Here is a 23,808-nt window from a genome sequence, read left to right as displayed (position 1 = left end):
AGGATCCCGGGGCGGTCCCACCGCTTCCCGGCCGCGCTTCCGTGCGCCGCGCCCCGTCATGCACGGCGGGCGGATGCGCCGCCATCTTTGCGCTCCCTCTGCCGTGCAGTGACAATAACAACCCGGCCGGGCCGTCCCCCCTCAGGGAGCGCGGGCGCAGGCGGAGAGGGGGGAGCGGGGCCCGAGCGGAGCGGCCGCGGGGCAGAGCGGGAGGCGTGTGGGACGAGGGGCTGGAGCCGAGGCGAGAGGGAGCCGCTCTCGGCTCTCCCCGCTGCTGCTCGGCGGAGACGAGGCGGCCGGAGCAGGAGGGGAGCGCAAGGAGAAGCCGGGGGAGCGGGCAGCCGTGGGGAATTCTGCTGCTGGAGAGAATTGAAAGAAACTGGTGGGCGGCGAGAGGCTGGAACGGAAACGCTCCGCTGGGAAAAGAGTAACAGCAGAAAGGCAGAGACAAACTACGAGAAGAACCAAAGTAATAAAGAAAAGGGGAAGAGGAGATTAATTGATTCCTTCGGTAAAGAAGAACGTGAAGGAGAAGGAATACGGAAGAACTCCACTGATGAGAAGGAGGAGTTGAAAGGCCTCCCCCCGAGAGACAGGAAACAGAGACTGACCCTAAAACTCTCCCCCTCTCTTTGTCACACCACAAGGATTTGATGCCCCTCAGCCTGTTCACTTCTGTGTGTTCATGTTTCCCACAGGTTTCTCTTCCCCCAACCCCCCAGCTGCAGCCCAGGAGGTCAGACCTGCTACTGATGGTAACACTAGCAGCAGCTCCTCCTGCAAGAAGAGAAAGTTAAATAACAGCAGCAACAGTAATTCCGAAAAAGAAGAATTTGATTCCATTTCTTCCTGCGCCTCCTCTCCTTCCAAAAACACCTCCTCATCATCTTCCTCTGTTATCACCACTTCCTCGTGCTCCTCCTCAGGGGTTGCTTCCTCCAACCATCACCTCCAGAAGAAGCTGCGCTTTGAGGACTCCGTGGATTTTATTGGACTCGATGTGAAGATGGCTGAAGAGTCTTCTTCCTCCTCCTCTCCTGCTGCCTCTTCGCATCAGCAGCACCAGCAACAGCTTAAAAATAAAAGCCTTTTAATTTCATCAGTGGCTGTGGGGCACCATGCAAATGGCCTGACCAAAGCTGCCTCCTCTACTGTTTCCAGTTTCGCCAACAGTAAACCTGGCTCTGCCAAGAAATTAGTGATCAAGAACTTTAAAGGTAACAGGCCATAATTTGTCACAACCTGTGGGGAGCTGACACTCAACTTAGTGTTTTGTTTTCAGGCTGAAAACTGTTTCCTTTCAAACAGCTCCAGGTTTTGCAAGAATTGTTTTTCTGTGGTGAACATTTCTATACTTATGTAAAGGGGAATAGTGATTTCTGATGTGTGCTTGCCTGGTCATGTACACATCCTGAGCTACGCTTTGCTGCTTGGAATTATTTTTTAAACTCTCTTCACTCTGTCTCTTGAGAAGGCCTCAATTTGTATGTTAGGTGTAAGGTTTTACTATCTTAAGTGTGTAAATCACATTTGTTTAAACTTTTAACATTTGATACCTCTTTTGTAGTACCCCTGATTCAGAGCTCAGTGTGTATTTTAGTCCAGTTTATAATACGTCTTTGCATAGAATGTGGTTTGTTTTTTATTAATTTGCCTTGAATCTGCATGTCTTGCCTCTATCCGTGTTGTCTGTTTATAGGATAATCTGCCTGTGCTTAGTTTTAAATGTTGAAACTAAGGTGATTATCAGGCTATTATGGTGGATTTCCTTTCTGGTTTCCCCACTTGCCTTTAAAGTATGTAGTTCAGATTTTTGCTGAATTTTTTTCCTTGTAATATCCTCACTGTAATTTTTAATTGTAGTATATTTTCTCTGTCTTAGCTAACTCTTACTTTACAGGTTTCCATTATTTTATAAATTTTCTCCAAACATGTGTTTGAGATTTTTGAATAATGTTACTACAGACCAAGGTGAAGTAGAGAAATTAAACTTGTCTGATGTCATGCTCCGTCATTTTCTAGTGAAGAAAAATAGACATAGACAGATAGGAAAGCTGAGCTAAAATCCTGCCATTTTTCCCTATAAAGATGAGGATATCACGGGCTTTTTTATTTTCTGCCTCTTGCCGTCTTCCAAAATAGTCCACTACCTTGCTTTCTTGGGTTGTTTTTTTCTCCTCATGTGTTTGAGTTAGTGGAGGGGTAGAAGATATTACCCAAATTAAAATTAATTGCTAAATACACAATCTACACAAATGTTGTGTAGAGATACTGCATTAGTTAAGGATTAGGATTATTTGATCCAGTGTATTGTTTTGCAGGAATTTATGATCACACTGTAACTCTTTGCTTTAAGGTTCCAATTCTCAAAAATGTTCTCTGCCCATCACAGCATCATCATTTGAGTGATTATTTTAAAATACAAACCTATGATGCATTATAGGCTGCTCTTCAGTTGCTTGTGCACTGTTATCTTTAAGGGAAGTTAACTTCTCACGTTTAAAATATCTGTTAAATGTCATGGATTGCATGGTGCTGTGATCATCACTGCTTATGAACTGGTAATTGACCCACTTGCTTAAAAAGGATGTCTCAGTATTCTGACAGGCTTGCTTTTTATTTACTCTCAGAAACTGAATAATAATCTCAAGATTTTTGTCTGTATCTTAGTGTGATAGCAATAACATCCTTTACAACTTAAATAGCTTCCTAGAATCCATAACCTTGTTGTTGACTGCTGAGCAGCATACTCAGGAGTTGTTAGTGAAAATAGGCAAGTCCACAGTTAGTTGTCTCTAGATCTGGATGATGCAGCTAATGTTGGGATGTTGCCCATATTGTAGGGAAATGCTTGGAAGAGCAAAATAATTACTTCTTTCTCTTAGTTATTTCTAAGGAGATGATAAGGCTTTAGATTTTTTTTTTACTTTTGGGCGTGTAAAAGTCAATTTTAGTAGAGTATAAACTCTGGGCCAGTTCCACCTGTTGGTAGCATGAATGTGCACGTGTCATCTTCTGTCTTCTCAATTTGGGAATGTTCTTATTCGAACAAAAATGGTCACTTTAGGTAGTTACAAGAATATAAAATTTTAAAATAGTTCTTATATTCTGGTGATGTGACTCAGGGAATATGTCAGCATGTTGTAAATGATTTAGTCTTGCTGAAGATGCTGCAGAGCAGGGGCATCTGTAAAAATGAGCCAGAAAAAATAATGAAGAGCATCAGATCTGGAGCTGTTTGAACAATAAAAGAGGCTTAACTCTTACAAAATATCCACTGGCCAAACCCAAGAGAGGCATAAATGGATTCCTTTAAAATTGGAAGGTTTTCCTTGAGACCATAAAGCCTGTACAATAATTACAGTGTTTCCATGAGTGTTTCTTGAGGAGTTATTTCCAACTGGTAGTACAGAGTAGAATTAATGAGCAGTAAATTGAAAACTAAGGTACACACCACTGTGTATCTTTTAATGCATCATTTTCTCCTTTTATGTTCCTTTGTTTTGGTTCTGCTGTCCTGATAATGAGAGTGTAAGGAAGGCATCGATAATTCTTGGAGGTTTTAGCCCTTCTTGAGCTGCTCAGACACAGGATTGTGATTTTTGTAAACCACAGGTACTGTTTGGGCTACAAGTGTTGTAGTGTGTATATGAAAAGCAAAGCTGAATTTCTTCAATATTATTCTTTCAAATGCGGGTAAGATACTGTTTTTACACAAATGTTTGCTTATCATGTAAGTGTAAAAGCTGGACCATCAGCCCATACCTCTTTTCTCTCAAAGCTACATCATTTTCATTTCTGTAAGAAGTTTTGCTTTATCTAAACAAGTTCTCAAACTTTATATAATTTCTTTTAAAGATAAACCCAAATTGCCTGAAAACTACACAGACGAAACCTGGCAAAAACTGAAAGAAGCTGTAGAAGCTATCCAGAACAGTACTTCAATTAAGTACAATTTAGAAGAGCTCTATCAGGTAAGTGCATTAAGTAAAAGTAATGGCTTAGGGCTTTTTTGTTTTGTTCTCAGATTTCTTTGCTTAAAACACTTGATATCGTGGTAAGAACATGGCATTTTGCTTGATAGCTGCTTTCATCATTGAAAAACTTACCACCAAATAGTTTCTTCATTTTAAAATTAAAAGTTTCACAAGACCTAGCATCAAACCCGTATTTTTTTAACTTGCCACAACAAAACCCAAGGTATGGTTTCCATTGTGGCAGCTGATGACAGTTAACTAAGATGAGGAGCTATATTCCCTTTCTTGTTTAGGGGGTTGTGGTATTTATCTGCTAAAGGAGAAATGCAAAATCGTCAAATATTGGTGTTTCGGAATAAGATGATTTCTACTAAAATATTGTTTATTTTCTGAAGAAAGATCTGTTCACTATCAAGTATCACAAATCACTTAAAAACTGAAACTTTCTATTGACTTCTAGTAGGTAAATGGAACACCGTTTTTCCTTCCTGAATTGTGTTATTTTGGTTTGATTGTAATTTTTGAGCGTTGCAGCATTCTTTCTATTTGAACAGCTGAGAATCAAACTTTTTTGCCAGCAACAGCTCTGATTGTGTTTTCTTAAGTACTTTAGGAAGTGATCAGATTGAAATGTATTTCCTAAAGCTTGTCTTTGTAACTCCACTTCTGCTTTTTCAGCTGCATGTGTTGGGGAGATTTCCCCCTGCTTACCTTTTCCCTGCTAACGTCACTTGTGGTTTTAGCAGCATAGCAACGGTGCTGCTTTAGCTGGGTATTAAGAAGCACTTGAACTTTTACTCTACTTTTAAAGCCTTTATTACCTGGTTAGTTTTTTAATTTGTTCTTCTGTGTGTGTATATAGCCTTCTCACTATCTCTTTTTAGTGTCTTTTCTTCCTCTGCCCTCCCCTTTTCAACAAAAGCTGCATTTGTATATGGGGGGAAAAAAATCCTGTTTGTACAAGGCTTGGGGACAGATTTAAGGAAGAATTAATTGCTCTTCCTCACTCCACGGCATTCTTAAGATCACCATAGTCTTTTGTAATGTTCAATTAATTAACTAAAAGTACTGCTTTTTTAATAGTTTGTCAGAATAATAGATAGTATTGTTATTTTTGCAAAATTTGGTGAAGTGATAGCAAATTGCAACTGACTGTACTGGGTGGTATTGTAAATTACTTACTCTAGAGTGAATGATAGTGCAAATAACTGTTAATTAAGTGCTTGAAGGCAGTCCAAAATTGTTAAAAAAACAGAGTTCTATTGAAATACTTGCTACTGTTTGACAGTGTTGCTAAAATTTCTGCTCAGTCTTACCACAAGCTTAGTTTTATGTCGCTTGTGATCAGAAAACAAAAAATAAGATTTTTCTTTTAAGTGTCGGTGATTCAACACTGTTATTACTTATATACTTCTCAGTGAAATAGAGTGCAATCAAGTATGATTTTTAAAATATAAATCTAAAAATAAGTGTCTTGATTTAAAAATAGTAATAGGAATCACTAGTGTTTTTAGATGCTAACTAAACTAATGTCATTTCTGAACAGCTGCTTGGTAAAAGGATCTGATCCCAAATATGCTTTGGCAGACACCATTATCCAACATAGAGGGGAATTACGAAAGAGTGTGCCAAAGTTCTGCTGCACACCTCAAAAGAATGTAATGCTTTTTTTAATGGAGTTAAACTTCTTGTGTTTGGTTTAACTCTTGTCTATGCTGGAAAAATCCCACTGGGCAAATATTTTGAAACTTTATTTCTGTGGGGGACCCAAGCTTCATATTTGCATTGTTCCTCCTCAGGAAACAAAATTATTTCCATCCTTAAGTAGGCTGAAGTGCTTCAGAATTGAATGCTTCTTTCATAGAATACTTATCCTTACATTAGTACCTGCAAGTAGAGATCTAGATCTTTGGTACCTGATACATATCTCTTTTTTTTTTTTTTTTTTTTTTTTTTTTTTTTAATCAATCAGAGTTAAGTACTTCAGGAAAGTTCTGATTTTCTCTCATCAGAGTTGTGTTCATTTCTTTTTCCTTACCATACATACCCGGGTGTAGGTGCTGCAGTTAAAAGGGAAGAAAAAACAAAACCAAAAGACCGAACAGGAAACCATATCAAATTTCATATGTTACACAAAGGAAATAGGGCTCTTCTTCAGATTTTCTGACCATCATTAGGATGCAGATTCCCTGATCAGAAATGTATTTTCACTAATACAGAACAAGATAATTTTATGAACTAAAGTTTTTACATGTATCAATGTTGATACATTTTATGAACAATCAGCATTATCTAACACTAATAATTAAGCAAAGCATAATATTGCACTAGGGGCTTAATTTCTTAAAAATGCAAGCATTTCTGTGCATGTCATAAGCAAAGATGCAGAAATTTTGTATTTTATGTTCAAACACTCAATAATAGAAGTCATGTTTAACATCTTGGAATTTCTGCTAGACAAATGTAAAAGCTCAGCTTTATATGAACACTCTATAAAGGTAGGTGTATATTAATACATTTGTATTTCAGTAAAAGTTAATTTTGTGCATTTGTCCATGCAGAGGCTAATTCTTTTAAGGATTTAGAGCAGCATGGTTAAAGAGTACTTGTTTGATAGGCAGCAGTTGTAACACTGTTGGGATGAGGTGACCAGAAGTCCAGGGAAGAGGCTGATGGTGTCCTGAGTTAGTGGGTTGAAGCCAGAGTAATGGTGGTTCTGCAGGTTACAGGCAAGTTCCATCCAAAACATTCACCTTCCCAGCTCTCAGTTGGCTTCTCCAAGTGGAAGAAATTAAGAAACCTAGGAAGACTGGACTTGCTGAAGTTCTAATCAGGCTCTTCAAGCTCTGTGTTTTCCATCCCCTTGTTCTACTGCTTCAGGTATCAGGTTATATCCTGGTTTGCTGCCTGAACCTGGTTGTACAATAGCAGAATAGAGTTGAGCAGTGCCCATAACCTTCTCCGAGCAGAGAACTGTAGAACACATTTTCCCATCACTTTATTCTATTTGTTTGATGTTTCTTAAGTGTTGAGGCTGCAAGTGAAACCTGTTGCTATTTCCAAATACTAAGATATGTATACTTGGGTGATAATTTTGGCTTTCCTTACAGTCTTCATTCAGACCTGTTTTGGTTAATTGGCACTTTCACTCTCTTGCTATACCTGTTTACTTCTGACACTAAACTCATGCAGGTTAAGGGGGTTTTGAGGTTATTGTTGTGTAGGATGGTTTTATTGTGGGGTTTTGGTTTTCGTGGGGGTTTGGTTTGTGTTTGGCTGGGGTTTTTTTTAACTCCTCTGTGTGCTAGAGCCAGTATTAGCTATAGTGTACTTGCACTCAGAATGATTCCTGTTGGTATCCTAGGGTGAACCAAAGAATTCTTGTTTAGCTATTTTGATTATTTGCTGCTTTTAGTGGTGACTGCTCACTGTCTGCTTCCATTTGGACTGTTGGGAAATACTATGAGGGAATATCAGTGTAATGGCATAGATCTGCTCTGTGCATTTCTGAGCTACACAGTCCTTCCATGGTTGCCTGCAGGTGCTGGGCAACAAACTTTACCTTCCAGTCCGTTTTTTTGTTTTTTTTTTTTTTTTTTTCCTCAAGGAGTTGGTCGTACTAGCAACACAGTCTTTGTCACTAAGTAAATTATAGCACAAAGCTTTAATTGAAAATCAAATATGCTTCTCCTCTAGCTTCTACAGATGTTTTACTGAATAATCCCTTACTGTGTCTTTCGCTGGCCTGCAGAGTTTGAGTTGTTTAGTTGCTTTCAAGTTCTGACAATGGGTATGAATTTTAAAAGTCTTGAGATACACTAATGGACTTAAGAATGATTGTTTGCTTGATCAGTCTCTAAGACATGGCCCCATTAAACTTCTTTTCACTTTTTACTGTGAGTACAGTGATAATTCTTCTAATACTTGATGAGATCTAGAAATCTGGGATTGTCACTGTAAATGTAGTCATGCTACTAATATTCAGGATTATAATTAAACTTATTCAGGCACAGAGTTGGTGGATGGATAGATAAGATAGATAACATATGTACTTTTGGGGATGAGGGAAGTTTAATCAAGGAAAGGACTGCAAAAGGAAATTAATCTGGCAGTGCTTTTCCACTAATGTCAGTGTGACTTGCAGAGCACAGCAGTTAATAAAATTAATACTGTAAGTGACTGCTTTGACGTATGAAGCCCAGCCAGCTGCTGGAAGATACTAAAGTACATCCTTGGTTTTTGAGATGCCAATCCTTCAGTTCCATGTGAGAGATTGACACTCCAGCTAAATTGATAGTCTGTGAGCTGTTCAGGGCATGGCCTACCTTTATCTCCTGTTGCCATTGCAGGGCTGTGTCTGTCTCTGGTGTTTTGTATGCAGCAGTTAACTGTGTTAAAAGCTGTGAGAAGCAGAATTCTTGTCTGTGGGGGGATATCCTCCTTTCTTGTGAAATCACATGGAAGAATATAACAAGTTTTTTTTTGTTTGTTTCTGTTTCTCTTTTTCTTCAGGCTGTTGAAAATCTCTGCTCCTACAAAATCTCTGCAAATTTGTACAAACAATTGAGGCAGATCTGTGAAGACCACATTAAAGCACAAATTCACCAGTTCAGAGAATATCCTTTTCTTAGCTGTTGACAAGCCAAAATTGTTTTACCTGCATGTATATAGTGATGGATTTCTTTGACTAATTCATGACATTAGGCCATGGTAATCTGAATTCCTAGGTTTTGTGTAATTGGTTTTGCTTTTATTTCTTTGTGGCACCTAGGAGAACACTGCTTGTTCCTTTATGTCTGTAACCATTGAAAAGATTTTGAGAAAGTTTCTCTGGTATTTGTGAAGCACTTTGACATCTTAGAGAAGCTTGTGCTAGATTTGCAGCAAGGCTTAAAACACCTTTGTTGGCTGTATCATGTCAGGCTTTTTTATATTGAACTTGACAAGCTTAGATAAAGTGAAAAGTCTTTTAAGTAGCTGTTAGGGGTTTTTTGAAAAGTAATGGTGGTCTGGTACAATGTCTGATTCTGATGTTTTCTTTTCAGAAATTTGGAGTTGTATCAGGTTGACATCCTATTAAGTGGATGTTAATTAGTATCAGACCTATGCAGTGAGCTGAATAAAACATAAATTTGCAGGACAGAATTTATTTCTTAAGGTTAACTCTTAAAATGAGTCAAAAATTAGTGTACTGGTGAGCATTTCCATGTATTGGGTTTTTGAGGTATGGGGATATGTATGTTTGTTCTATTCCCCAGGAATGGGGGATCAAACAAAATATTCAAGACTGTTTAGATACTTTTTAAAAATTTATTAAAATAATTTTGATTTCTCATTATTAACATGAAGACCCCCATTAAAAATGAAAATAAATGTGTTGCAAGAAATTAACTGGTTCTTTCTGGTAGTAGGTGAGTTTGCTGTGCTCTCTTTAAGTCTCTTTAAAAATAATAAAGCTGATTCATTTCGTTGCTTACACCATCTATTAATCATTATTTTCTTAATGATTTCTTCACGGATTCATTGGATAGTGTCCTTTTTCTGAAGAAAATAGATAAATGTTGGCAAGATCACTGCAGACAAATGGTAAGCTTATGTTTTTAAGGAAAACCAGTTCCTTTGTCAGCCTGTTTTGCTTAACTTTGTTCCTTTTCAAACTTCTGAAATGTCTTAAATTTATGTAAGTTTTTTTTGTGAAACATAGCTGTATTTAGTTTGTTAGAAATCAAGCTGTGAAAATGCTTGCCTGTAGTGTGTTTCTTGGCATATGGGTCTAATCTTGGACATACACACACACCCCTAATTCCTCCTTGTCACTTTCATGCAAACCTTGCTCCTTTATTTTTAAAGGAGCTGTTCTGTTATACAGTACTATGTGAATTGTCACATTGATCACCTTGCGGGGATTGGAAGAAGATGTTAAATAAATCAGCAGTGTCTAAGAAAGCACTGCCTGAAACTGATTGGTGGGATTTCTTGTTGTTATTGTTGTTGTTGAGCATAATTGGTGTTGCTCTTCAGTTTTAAGAGCTAAATGACTGTGGCTGCTTTATTCCTTCTCGTGACAGATTATGATTAGAAGTATCTTTCTGTTCTTGGATCGAACTTACGTACTTCAGAATTCAATGCTGCCATCTATTTGGTAAGGGCACAAAGAAGTAAATTTTTTGGGGGTGCAGGAAATTTTTTGGGGGTTTATTTCAACTGTTGCTTGTATCTTGCTGATTTTCAGGTGGATTTTGTTAATGTAAACCTTATTGTGACCTGTAAATTACATGGTGAATGCACGAGTTGTTGCAAAGGAAGACTTTGGATTTATTTGCCGTAGATTGTAGGATTATTCTAGAATAGCTGTGATCCCAAATTTTAGTGAAGTAGATATCACCCTCCAATTGGCACAGTTAAAGGAAGGGGTCTGGTCAACAACTGAAATGCAAGGGTTTGGGGTGCCCAGTAAGTGCCTTAGCAGGCACAGTATTTCAAGTTGTATAAGTACTTTGAAGGAAAGAGTTACTTAAAAATAAAAAGTTACTTAAAAATAAAAGCAAGATATGCTTTTTGGACTTCAACTTCTGTTCCTTGTATTATGAATAATTAGTGTATGCCCTACTGTTCTTTGGTAACTGAATTACTTTGCAAGAGATTGGTGGAGGGCCTAACTTATCCTAAGAGTGGCCATACCTATAGTTTCAAATTCGTGTAAGGTTTTTACTGGAATGGTCATTGCAGAGATCCTTGTCTGTCACGTCGCTGAGTTCTTCTAAGCCATGCCTAAAAATTAGAGGTTAGTAAGTGATGGACAAAAAAGGAATGTTGTCCAACACCAAAATGGAATTGGAACCCAGGGTGATATTTTTCTTTTTTCATGGAGGTTGATGTTCCAACATCCTGTCAACCAACTGAAAAATAATGTTGCAAAAGCTACATGGTTATTTAGGAAAAAATACCTACGTTTGTGTTTAAAATGTGTAGCTTCATGTTGGTACGGTGTCATAGTTTATTTTAGTGTTTATGTATTTGTTCATCTTGAGTGATTTGGAGGCAGAGGAATGAGGAATTGCAAGAATGCTGGTATTGGCCTCTTTATTAGATCTAGATCGTGTTTTAATAAGAGATATCTGGGATTTATTCTTAAACCATCTGTTGAGCAGTCTTTGCTTTCTTTTTAGGGATATGGGGCTAGAACTGTTCAGAACTCATATAATCAGTGATCAGAAGGTTCAGAACAAAACGATTGATGGCATTCTTCTGCTGATCGAGAGGGAAAGAAATGGTGAGGCTATCGACAGGAGCTTACTGCGAAGCCTTCTGAGCATGCTTTCTGACTTGCAGGTGAGTAAACTTCTTTCACCTTTAAACTACTAAATAGCTCAAATTCTTACTTAGTGCTCAGTGAGCTTTACCCTGGATTGCTGTCATGTTGTTTCCCCAGATTTATCAAGACTCTTTCGAACATAGATTCTTGGAAGAGACTAATCGCCTGTATGCAGCAGAGGGACAGAGGCTTATGCAGGAACGAGAGGTATTTTGGATGTTTCACAGTGTTTGTTGTGCTTAATTTCAAAGCACGTGTCAGGGAGTAGAAATATTCCACTGCCTTAGGCAGCGTACAAGGCAGTAATGTGACCTTTATTTTATAGTATTCTGAAAAAGGAAATGCACGTGCAGTTGCCTTCAGTCACAGTGCTGATGATTTCAGATTAAAACTAGAGCTGCTACTTCTGTCAGACCAGTACTGTCACTCTTTTTCCCTTCTTGTTGTTTGTTTTTTTAACATACAAAACTACTCTGGCATTTTCAGGTTCCAGAATATCTTCACCATGTCAACAAGCGCTTGGAAGAAGAAGCAGACAGAATAATCACTTATTTAGATCAGAGCACACAGTAAGTGTGATCTCTCTGTGCCTGGTGGTATGAGCTGTTTGGTTCCTCTTCTGTTGAGGGCCATTTAAGTAGCTGCAGTTTATTTCTGTTATTGACTGACCTTCAAATGCTTTTCACTTCCCACGGTTCCATGTTTACAGTGAAAAGCACTGTCTTGGCTCAAACAGCTAATAGTCTTTTCTTCTAAGTCACTGTTATTTTGGCATAAATGTTGTTAAATAGTTGCTTGAAGTAAAAAATAGGCTGCCACTCCCAGCCCAGATGTCTCTTTCCTGCTGAAATGTAATTAATCAACTGTTGTCCTACCTGCAAAAAATAAGACTCAGCATAGAAAATTCTAAAGCTAAAGCCTCCGAATATTTGCAAAAAATATTTGTATATAGAGTCTGGGAAATTATTGAATAATATCCTTCTTCAGTCTTTTCTACTTAGCTTAGAGGCAGAATTTCCTCCAACACAGTCAGGTGGAGGTCCTGTAATATAAAGCTATAGCTGTTGTGTCTGAGAGAAGATGTAGGTCACTGACGTCAAGAGCTTTCTGAGGGAGATGTCTTATTGCTACTGTCATACGTTTTGATTTCCTTCCTCTTTCAGCTGTTAAAAGCATTTAACTTGTTTAGTGGCTTCCTTCTTCCACGCCAGTATTAGTGGCCAATTCCCTGTTTTGTTTTAATACCTCTTGACTTGAAATTTGTTTTTATTTCTCCTTGGTTTGTCTCCCAGGACATTAATGTCCTCCCACAATATGGGATTAGGCATATTATTTGATTAATTCTCCCCAACTTCTTCACTGATGGAATCATTGTCCATCTGCCTACAGGTCATGTACAGCAGGCTTATTGTGTGAATTAAAATCATCAGTCAGCAAACAGAAAAAAGATTGCTTACTGGAGAGAAAGAAGATAAATATGTGTACAATAATTTTAGGTCTTTGGCTGCAGATAATTAGAGCACTCCCAATGATAATGTAATTAACATAATCTCAAAAGAAGGATTTAAAACTGTCAGTAATGGAAAAAAGGAAAGTAATTCTAAACATTTCTTCTATAGGAAGCCACTAATTGCTACTGTAGAAAAGCAACTTCTAGGTGAACATTTAACAGCCATTCTTCAGAAAGGTAATCTTTCTTCTTTATATAAATGTTTCTAATTACTGCTTCTGGGCTTTCACTTCCTGTGCTGAAAGAAAGTGATGGATTTGGGTGCTGGGGGGACAAGCTACGTCATTTGTTAACTCCCTTTGCTCCTCAGTTCCCAAAATAGCACTGACCATTCTCCTTGTTGGAGATAAGGGGACACTGTGCTGTCTCCTGATACACAGCAAAACAAAAGGAAAACTAGAACAGGAGACTCAAGTTCAGTGTGTTAAGTGGCATTTCAAAGACTTGGAGGTAAAGAAATTGAATTATTAATTTGAATTATGGCTGTAATAGAAATGGGAGATACTGAGTAGTTGCTCCTGACAAAAAGCAACTTGTTTTAAAAATGTAGTATAATGTGAGCTATGGAGTACATTGCCACAGTTCTACAATAGTCTCTCTGGAGTCAAGTGACCCTCTGTTGATCTCAGAGGTAATTTGGAAATAGAAACAGGTGCAGCAGGAGTTGAATAATAAAGGAATCAAGTCCTTAGTAGCCAGATTCTGAATGAAACAGGTATGTGAGCATCTTCCTGCACCTCTGTAACAAAGTCTTCATTAAGGAGAGTTTTGATCTTTACCAATCTGCTTTCTTAGAACTTTGCTGTAGAGCATCAGGCCTTCTCCAGAAAGTTAAAAAGTGAATGGTGAAGATACTTATTGAAGCTGCTTGCCTTCAAGCATCTGTAAAATTTATTTCACAGATGGAGTTGAGACTCAGCTGTCTTGCCAAGGAACCTTTCTATGGATCAGTACAGTGTAAACTTTTCAAATCTTTAGGGAAAAGTTAAGCAGAAGTAAGCAAAGGTGTTGTGATAAGGTTGTTATGTAAAGTACATGTAGCCTAAGTGCAATAAAATCATGTTCAATAATAAGATTTTTAAGGTTTCAACCAGTTCAGTCAGATATTTTGTACTCGTATTAGGTATTTTAAAATAAAAAACAAAAACCACCACCACTAATGGCTTGATAAAAAATACTAGTTTTGAAGAAGCCTCACTATAGTAATAAGCTGTCCTTTCTTTAGGTTACTCTGGTTTTAATTTCTATTGAAATTCTCACATTTGCAGGTCTAAATCACCTTCTTGATGAAAACCGAATTCAAGACCTCTCTCTTCTGTATCAGTTGTTCAGTCGTGTGAGAGGTGGAGTACAGGTTCTCTTGCAGCACTGGATTGAATACATAAAGGTACTGTTCTGGAACTCTGGAACAGATATCACTGTTGTATCAGTGAGGTTTATACACACATACGTGAGTTACCTCTGTAAACTATTGCATTTTTCTAAAATTTGAATATATTTGCTTATAAACATGTATTTAATAGACAGTTTTTGAAATATCCCAGGAAAGGTACAGTAACTGTTGAAGAAAATATTGAATTTTCAGTTGAATTATTTAACTTCAAATAAATTTGGATTTTATAATCTTGCTTATAGTTAGCTTGTGGGACAACTGAATTTCTTCAGTGGTTATTTTCATGATGGCAGAATGTTTGTCTTCTTCCTAATAACATTTCCTGTGAGAATGAGTGGCAGTTTAAGTTGCCAACCAGTTGAAGTTCAAAAAGCACCTGAATATCAGTTAGGCTGATTCATTTTATTTCTCAGTGAAAATGTCACAGTAAATATGGTTGATGTGAAGGAAGGTTTTGGAATGGCAATGGAGTACTGTTAAACAAAACTGAATTTAGTGGGAGCATTACCAGTGTAAAACCTGAGGATATAGATGATTGAAAAGGGTATGTTAATTTGTCATGCAAAACTTTATTTCTTTTTACAGAAGTTCTGAATCCATTCACTTTTTCATTAGTTGGTTTTGAATCAATATGCAAGGCCTAGGGGTGATTATATAGTAAATACTTCATAATACAGTAATACATAATAAAGTAGTACTTTTGTTGTTACTGGAGCTAATATGAGTACCAGAAACAGTACATTACAAAGATAACTTGAGATTTTAGAAGTCTTGTCATTTAAATTAATTATTCAGGCTAATTGAAAGATATATTTTATTTTTGCAGGCATTTGGTAGTACCATAGTAATTAATCCTGAAAAAGACAAAACCATGGTCCAAGAACTTCTTGATTTTAAAGACAAAGTTGACCATATTATTGATGTTTGCTTTCTCAAGAATGAGAAGTTTGTAAATGCCATGAAAGAAGCCTTTGAGACATTCATTAACAAAAGACCAAATAAGCCAGCTGAACTCATAGGTAATTTTCTTCAATTTCTTTCATGTGAGAATTTGGGTGCCGAGTTGCTGATGCACTTACAGATGGGATATGCTGGAATTATGTGTTAATAAATGCTCAGTGTACATCAGATTGGGGATCTGCTGTGCCTCCTGATGAAATGGAATTGTTTGGGAGGGTAGCATCAAACATTAAAAGCAAATTGTTCATCACATCACTGGCTAGGCTATAGAAAAGTGCAGAATATCAGAATTTGGGTATTCCAGCAACTGACTGGTGTCCAGACACGAGAATACTGCTAATAATTAGATCTTTTCAGATGTTTACGTAACTGTGCCACCAGAATGTGTGCCCAGATCTGTTATGGGTTTACTATGTGAAAGGGAAGAGAGCTGAGGATGCACTGAACCTCTCATGGTGTGGAGACAGTCTGTGGTTTGCAAAGAGCCTTATTTACAGATTTGTGCATTACATGCCTGGTACTCGGCACTTTTGAATCATTTCTCCACATGGTGAATAGTACCTGCTTTGCAATTGGTTGTGCTGTTTGGCTTGTGGAGTGATACTTTGTGCCCTCCTTTTTTTGCATTAATTCCCTAACTGTAATGTGCTTACCAGCCCATTTGAAATTAAAGCAAATAATCTAGTTTGATTGAAACTGGAAATTAAAACAAAATAATGATCAACTGGAGAAATTCAGCAGTATATTCAACACATTTAAATAACTGATTTACATATTTTCTTCTGATCTTTTTGCTTCTATTACAGCCATGTCAGTCTGCAACAGCAGTGACCTTACTTTGAGATCAGAACATAAACCAAGACTTTTTTCATAGGCAAAATGTTTTTAACATTGTATATGATAATAAAACTAAGATGCAGTCATTGCTTATCTGAAAAAAGATACTAGGCTATAATGTTTTTATAACTTTGTAAACTCTATGAAGATGTATCAAGATAGCTGTTATGAGGCTGATAGTGATTTCAGGATCCTTTCTGTTTTCAAGAATTCATAATATTACATTTAGAGATTTCTTTGTTTCACTGTGATATTAAGCATGTGCTAAACTCTATTCTTCAACACTCTTTTAGCTAAATATGTAGATTCAAAGCTTCGTGCAGGCAACAAAGAAGCTACTGATGAAGAACTTGAAAAAATGCTGGATAAAATTATGATCATATTTAGATTCATATATGGTAAGTATTGGGGAACTTTTTTTGTGAGGATAGAGGCATTTAACCAGTAATATAAAGGTATTTCGAGATTATTTTTGCAGTCTGGTTACATTTTCAGGTGTTTGTCTATGGATGTGTTTTGTTGGTGTAGTGCTTTTTAACTACTTTGCCTGTCAAATTGCAAGTAACAAAACTTGTGGAAATCTTCGTATGAAGGCCCTTTTTGGTTTTCTGAGTTTGAATTTGGTCTCCTTTAAGTAATGTTTGTTTAAAACCAGCAGTGCTTTGTGATCACTTTCAAATCTCATATCTTACAGGAAAAGATGTCTTTGAGGCCTTTTATAAAAAAGATCTAGCAAAGAGACTATTAGTTGGGAAGAGTGCATCAGTAGATGCTGAAAAATCTATGCTTTCCAAGCTCAAACATGGTAAGTAAATATCCATCCATCCATCATTTCTATCCATCAGCTTTCTTTTAAAAGTATAGTTGTTATAACAGGCCTTGAGAGAAGGGCTGTTGGTATTTCCCTTTTCCATGAGGGCAAAAGCCTCTGTGCAGGTCTTGAATGTCTGGTGGGTTTTGAGGAGATTCATTTGCTTTTAGTTTTGTAATTATAACAGGAAAAGCCAAAACCCAGGAACTTAAAGTGCACGGTATATCTTGGCCTGTGGGATAGAGCTGAGTTTCCCTGATGAGTAAATCAGAGAACTTAAAGATAACTTCCAATTGTTATTCACTGCCTAGAGAACAGACAGGTGTTCTCTAGTCTGGTTTTCATTGTTTCATTGGATGGAGCCTTTGGGTATTAAGATTTTTAGAGGTTGATCTTGTTTTATTATCAGGAGACAGTTTGTAAGGCAGCTGATAGGGATTGGAATTGTCACCTGAATGACTGGTTGCCACCATAGTCAAAGGATGAAGTCAGGTCCATGTGGAAAAACAACTGGGTTGCAAAATAGCTACCACATTAAAGCTTCTTCCTCTTTCTTGTTTGTAAACTTATTCTGTACCTTAATTAGATTCCAGGTCTTTATGTAAAGAAAAACAGCTGGGAAAGGTCATCCTGCTTAAAAGTACATTCTGGCACTTAGAATAACTATTCTGAGGTGTTGAAAATAAACAGATTGATTTCTAATATTTACATTTTCTCTTTTATAGAATGTGGAGCTGCTTTCACCAGCAAACTTGAAGGAATGTTTAAAGATATGGAGCTTTCAAAAGATATAATGATACAATTCAAACAGGTACTGAGGGAAAGCCTGCTGTCTGTCCTGTCTGTGCTTTTGAAAGTTTTACTGAATTTATTAAATGTTTTTCCTGAGAAACACAGCAAAAAAAAGCCTGAGACAAGCTTCTCCACAAACAAACACAACAGCACCCACAGCAATAGGAGAATTGTAAACTTAAAAAAACATTTTAACACCAGCTCCAAGACATTTTTTACACTACTGTATTCTGATGCCTGGCTTGGAAGTTTTTGCACATTTAGTTCTGGTGATTTTGTAATGTTAGATTGCAAACAATTTTTAACATTCTTTGCTCCATTCACACTTAATTAGATAGGTCTTCACCTCAGCCTGCTAAAACACTACTTTTGCTGTTTTCTTCCTGTATGGAAGTGCCTTTTGAGCTTCAAAAAAGTGCTTGTTCTTATCCTAATTTTCTTGTATGTAACTTGCAATATAACAAACACATCATGTAGTCACTTGTCTTCTCTGCTCTTTCAATGCCTGTTCTAACTTTTCAGTTCTACCTGAAATATGTATAATAAACATAGCTCTATTTTGATTTATTTTGTTTCTCTTTACAGTATATGCAAAATCAGAATGTCCCTGGCAACATTGAACTAACAGTGAATATTCTGACTATGGGTTATTGGCCAACCTATGTGCCTATGGAGGTCCACCTCCCCCCAGAGGTAATGACCATCATGGGTTATACAAGTATTTGTCTGTCAGAAATGCATCTTGAGATCCACTAACATTTGGTTTTCAATATGCATAGAGAAGGAATTGCAGAACTAACTTTTTAAAATGAAATTTGTTTTCTTGCAATTTCCTTTATCATTCTAAACCTTGATTTAAGGCTTAATTGATTGTGGAGGAGGGAAGGATGCTTTTAAAGTAGAAATTGTGTCTTAGTGTTTGGGATTTTTCTTTCTTTAGATGGTAAAACTACAGGAGATTTTCAAGACCTTTTATTTAGGAAAACACAGTGGTAGGAAACTTCAATGGCAGTCAACACTAGGACACTGTGTACTAAAAGCAGAATTTAAAGAGGTGAGTGTATTGTTTCTATTACTCCTCTTGTTTTGTTGATTTCAAGTCTGGGTTGTACCTTAGGGATATATGGGGAAGATTTCTTGTACTGTGATGGAAAACTTAGCACTGTTTTTACAATTACTTTTAACCTCCTGCTAAGTTTTCAGAGTTGGTAGTTTCTGAGATGTGTTAATGTCTAAGAACATGCACCCAATTTCTGTATTGGTAGGGAAATAAAAGCCTGTTGGGAAAAATATCCAGTGGCTTTAGCTGCAAATTAAGAATGGCCCTCATTTTTCGAGTGGGAAAAACAAAAAAGGGGCCATGTTTCTTTGATGGCCTTACTTCATCTGATCACATTAAGCATCTTCACTAAGCTTTTCACTACTGAAATAAAGAAAAAAAATCTGGATTGTACAAGAACACAACTGTCTTATAAGGGTTTCCAGCTATTCCCCTTCAGCATTCCTTCACGGGCACAAAATTTTCTCATTAAATAGGAATGCTTGCCACTTCCATTTTCAGAAAAAGTTATCATTAAGACAAGTATTATCAAACTTGATTGTTTCTAAGATTCTATGGTTCCTTATAACTAATGTTTGTGTTAGATTTTGACTTAAAGGTCTTCCAAATTGTAATTTTAAGCACTCAGTGCTTTGAGACTTGTCTGGAGTCATCTGATGCATATCTTGGGTGAGTTTTGTCACTGGATGGAATAGTCCAACCTTATGGCCTTAAGCTTCTGCTGCATTTCATAGTAAACACAAGTGACCAGTATCTTCTATTCTTCCATATTCTCAAGTGAATAAAATAATACCCTATTAATGAAATAATTGACATGCAAGAGTGACTTGTTTCCCATGTTCCACTAATTCCTTTCCCTTCACCTCCCAGAAAAAGCAGCCTGGTGATGTCTGTTTTATTTCCCTTGTGACAGGGCAAGAAAGAACTTCAGGTCTCCTTGTTCCAGACACTGGTGCTGCTCATGTTTAATGAAGGAGAGGAGTTCAGTTTAGAGGAGATAAAGCAAGCCACTGGGATAGGTTGGTATTGAAAACAAGCGAGTACTTCCAAGTGTTCTTACTAAAAAGACCTAAACAACTTGTTTCTGCTTTAGAGGATGGAGAGCTGAGAAGGACACTCCAATCTCTGGCTTGTGGCAAAGCCAGAGTACTGACTAAAAGCCCCAAAGGCAAAGATGTGGAAGATGGTGATAAATTCACATGTAATGATGATTTCAGACATAAGCTCTTCAGGATAAAAATCAACCAAATTCAGATGAAAGAAACGGTATATTTTTTTTAATCCTCTGGGGTTTAGATCCTTGGGTTAAGAACTTTGTTGTCTGCCCTTTTACAAGATTTTTTTCCTCCTGGTTGTCATGTACATACTGATATCTCTGTCAGGGTTACACATGTAATTTGGATGACAGCGGTTATTTAAATGTTTGCCTCTGTACTAAGACACCAGTGATGCTGGATGTCTCTAAGTAAGTTTAAGAGAAGTTCCACTTCTAAAATGCTCTTTTTGTCCTTTATCATTCCATGGAGATTTACTGACCGTTCGGGAACATGGAAAATTCACTGTGGACTTGTTTCTCTGACAGCCATGCAGTGTAAAATCTGTGCAAAGGTTTTAATTCTTTGTACAATTTTTTTTAAATAGACAATCAGTCTTCATATTTGTAAAGGCTTTATGTCAGATACTTGACAACAGGCATTTCACTGTCTTACACTGAGAATTGTCTTGGAAACAGAAAGAATTGTTTTGACAATACTGGTGTTCTCATTAGAACTTTTCTAAATGGGTCCTTCAGGTGGAGGAACAGGCAAGCACTACAGAGAGAGTGTTCCAGGACCGGCAGTACCAGATTGATGCTGCCATTGTGCGGATCATGAAAATGCGCAAGACACTGAGTCATAACCTGCTTGTGTCAGAGGTCTACAACCAGCTGAAATTCCCAGTCAAGGTGGTACTGATTTTTCTACTTCTAAAGCATTATTAGTTTTTTATCTTCCCTGACCTGCTCAGCTGAACAGTGCTTCTGTCTAAAATGTGCATCTTTTTAGCATTATAATGGACAAATACTCAATTTCAGGAATTTTCAAAGTGACAGTTGTTATTAAAACATGTTACCAAAGGATTCCAGCCCTGGAGTTGGTTAGGAGCAAGGAAGCAGCTGGCTTTCTTTGTCTGCTGCTGCTGTTCCACTGTTTGCAGTGTTCTGGCAAAGCATTCTTGAGCAAAGGAGAAAATGCTTCAGATCTCAAAACCAGTTCTGCATTACAATCTTAACTTGGTTGATACTTTTGAAGTACAGTGGTTTTTCTGGGGATGGATTATACTGGTTAATATATTAACACACATATATATAGAAATAAAAATCAAATATTGGTGAAGTCTCAAAACTGAAGAAGCCCACAGTTGCAATATAAAATGACTGGCTTATTGTGTACAAACGGAAATGGTTTTCAAACAGATAGTTTGATGCATTGTTGGAATTTAAACATATGGTGTTTTCTCTCTATGGAAGTGTAAAATAAAAGCTCCTGTTATTTCATTCCATCATATTGCCATGTTGAATGCCTGCAGGTCTGTAAGTACTGCATAAACTGCAGTTGGGCTTTGTAAAATTATAACAGATTATTTAAATAATTTTCCTCGCTTGTTATCATGAGGCATTTTTATAAAGTTCCTCACGCAACAAAATCAAAGGGCACCCAAACTATTGCAAAACTCATTTGCTTCAAGAGGAAGTGAAACATTTACCATGTTTTACTGGCTAAAAGTCAGAAATGGAAACATTTTGGTACATGGTGCACAAACTGCACTTCTTTAGAGTTCAGTTCAAACATCATCAACTATCTTTCCTTTCTATAAACATCTGTTTAGTTGCAGGTGATGAGCTAACTTTGTAACTTTCCTCTTCTATCAGTTATACATTGCAGACTTTAGAAGCCCTAACACTTTAAAGGATTTTTTTTTAACTGGGATTTCTGTTTCCTCAGCCATCTTGAGCAATATAGATATTTGGCCCAAGTGGAAATAAAGAGCCGAGAAGCATTGACTGCAAAGTAATAATGCTGACATGTGCTTTATTTTACAGCCTGCTGACCTTAAGAAGAGAATAGAATCCTTGATTGACAGGGACTACATGGAAAGAGATAAAGAAAACCCGAACCAGTACAACTATATTGCATAAACATATGTTGGCCTTTGTTTTACTGCACACTTGGTGTCCTACACAGTTGCCAGTGGATAAACTAGCCTGTTGATCCCATTAATTGACTTTTTATACTACCGATGATTGAATGAAAGCAGTGTAATGGAAAAGTATAGTAGAGTGGACTTCTTTCAGTGGTTAACATGCCCATTTAAAGAGTAATATTTACATTTTAAGAAGAATGCTGTTGAACTCTTTGCATGTTATTTAGTAAGATGTGCAGAAAGCTGAAAGAAAGTACCTGGTCTTTCTGATTCCATTTGTCTTTGGGTCTAATGAGGAGTCCCTTGATATATGACAGATACCTTTCACATCTTTAAATGGAAACAGAAGGTTCATTAATATAAGAAAATAGCCTTTAAAATGCTTAAACTGCATGCAAACTTTTAATTTACTGTACAGAATGCATTTCAGTTATACATACCATTGGTTTGGTTGATGCCCACACTTGGATTTTTTCTCTTGAGGGGGGAAAATGGGGAATAAGCCAAGCTATGCTTATTGCTAATCTAATGGAAAATATTCTTCGTTGGAATTAAGACAAAATGGTGCCAATATAAAACAATGTATAAAGTTTGCAGTGTGGGCATATATACTGTATATACAAACACCATTCTTAAATAACTGCTACAACAAAACAAGTTCAGATTAGATTTATATGGCTTGCCTGTGAGACTTGGTGTTCACCTTTGGGAATTTTAAGCATAAAACAGCCATAATGAAAGAAGTGACCGTTTTCACTAGTCATGGGTAGGAGGCCTTCACCTCTTGGCAGCAATACTCTAGAATAAAGAGATGAATTAACAGAAAAGCCACACTGTTATTGTGGTAAAGCTGTAAGAACAAAAATTGCAAATGGATTTTAATACTTGTTTTGCTTTGCAACATTCTAAACTTGAACTAACCTCAAGGTTTAGACAGGGCAGCTCTTCTAAGACTGCCCTGCTTTGGATTGCTTTAACTTAAAGCTTTAAGAACTCAGCCCTAGAGCCTAGCAGGCCTCCTAGAACCCAGAAGCCTACCTCTCATATAGTAAGTTAAGTATTGCTACAAGGCATCTAAAATATATTTTCTTAGATGACCAGAGAGCATTCTTTGCATCTTTATATGACATGGGAGAGTAAGTCACTTGAATGTAGAGCTTTGTTTCAACAAAATACATTTTTTATTGCTTACAGCAGCATGTGCCAGGAATACATGGGAAAAAAGGTGTCAGCAGAAAAGGAACTCCTCCAGTTCTTCCTTACCCAGCCAGGCTTTAGTCCTATGATCAGGTGTGTTGCAGAGCACAATGAAAAACCTCATCCTCTTTCAGGCACTGATAGTCCTGGGGAATACCAGATCTCTGAAAGCAAGATGTTACTTTTGTTTAATGGCAGTGTAACTTAGCTCTCTATGACCTATAACTTCTATCACTGTGATCCCACATTCAGGGGTGCACATATGTGAGAGTGTGTGTGTGTGTGTGTGTTTTCTATCTGACACATCCCCTCCTTAGTGCTTTTTTTTGTCTACTGTTTAATTCCATATATTCTCCAGCCATGTTTTCTCTCAGGCTCTTTTGTATGCAGTCATCAGCTGACAGATGAAACAAATGTGGGTGTTTTTTTTCCTACTATATTATTTGCAGTCACCCTCAACTAACAGTCATACAGCTCTTTGCAATCTGCAGAAAATCTGCCTTGCCCCTCAACACTATTGCAGCATAACCACTGGTAGACATCCAGGGCCACCCCTGCCTCTGAGAGACAAATATTGATATCAGAGTTACATGGTAAGAACCTTGAAGACTCCTCCTGCAAGTTGTCAAGTATTAGTTCAGTAGAGATCCACGGGGAGGAAAGAAAGCCCCCCACCATTAAAAAAACCCAAACTTCTGTGTTTCACATTCAGTGTTCCTTTTCTTGTATGTGTTTTGTATCTTCAGCCAATAAAAGGTTCCTTTTAAAGAGAA

General features: G+C 37.3%; 1 protein-coding gene across 1 annotated transcript; it reads left to right on the top strand.

The window, feature by feature from the left end:
• Positions 1–132: 132 nt before the first annotated feature.
• On the top strand, positions 133–23,808 carry CUL4B (cullin 4B). The gene is made up of 20 exons (XM_062503082.1): positions 133–1,217; positions 3,859–3,974; positions 8,490–8,593; positions 9,494–9,563; positions 10,046–10,119; positions 11,147–11,309; positions 11,410–11,499; positions 11,779–11,861; positions 12,912–12,979; positions 14,071–14,189; positions 15,022–15,214; positions 16,286–16,390; positions 16,687–16,797; positions 17,529–17,614; positions 18,181–18,288; positions 18,536–18,649; positions 19,569–19,674; positions 19,749–19,921; positions 20,448–20,600; positions 21,738–23,808. The coding sequence occupies exons 1-20, from the start codon at positions 686–688 to the stop codon at positions 21,831–21,833; spliced, it is 2,664 nt and encodes an 887-aa protein (XP_062359066.1). The 5' UTR covers positions 133–685; the 3' UTR covers positions 21,834–23,808.

This window comes from Cinclus cinclus, chromosome 15 (assembly GCF_963662255.1).
Source record: "Cinclus cinclus chromosome 15, bCinCin1.1, whole genome shotgun sequence".
Lineage (NCBI taxonomy): Eukaryota > Metazoa > Chordata > Aves > Passeriformes > Cinclidae > Cinclus > Cinclus cinclus.
Note: the sequence above shows the minus strand (reverse complement) of the source record. Positions and strands in the feature narration are given on the sequence as shown.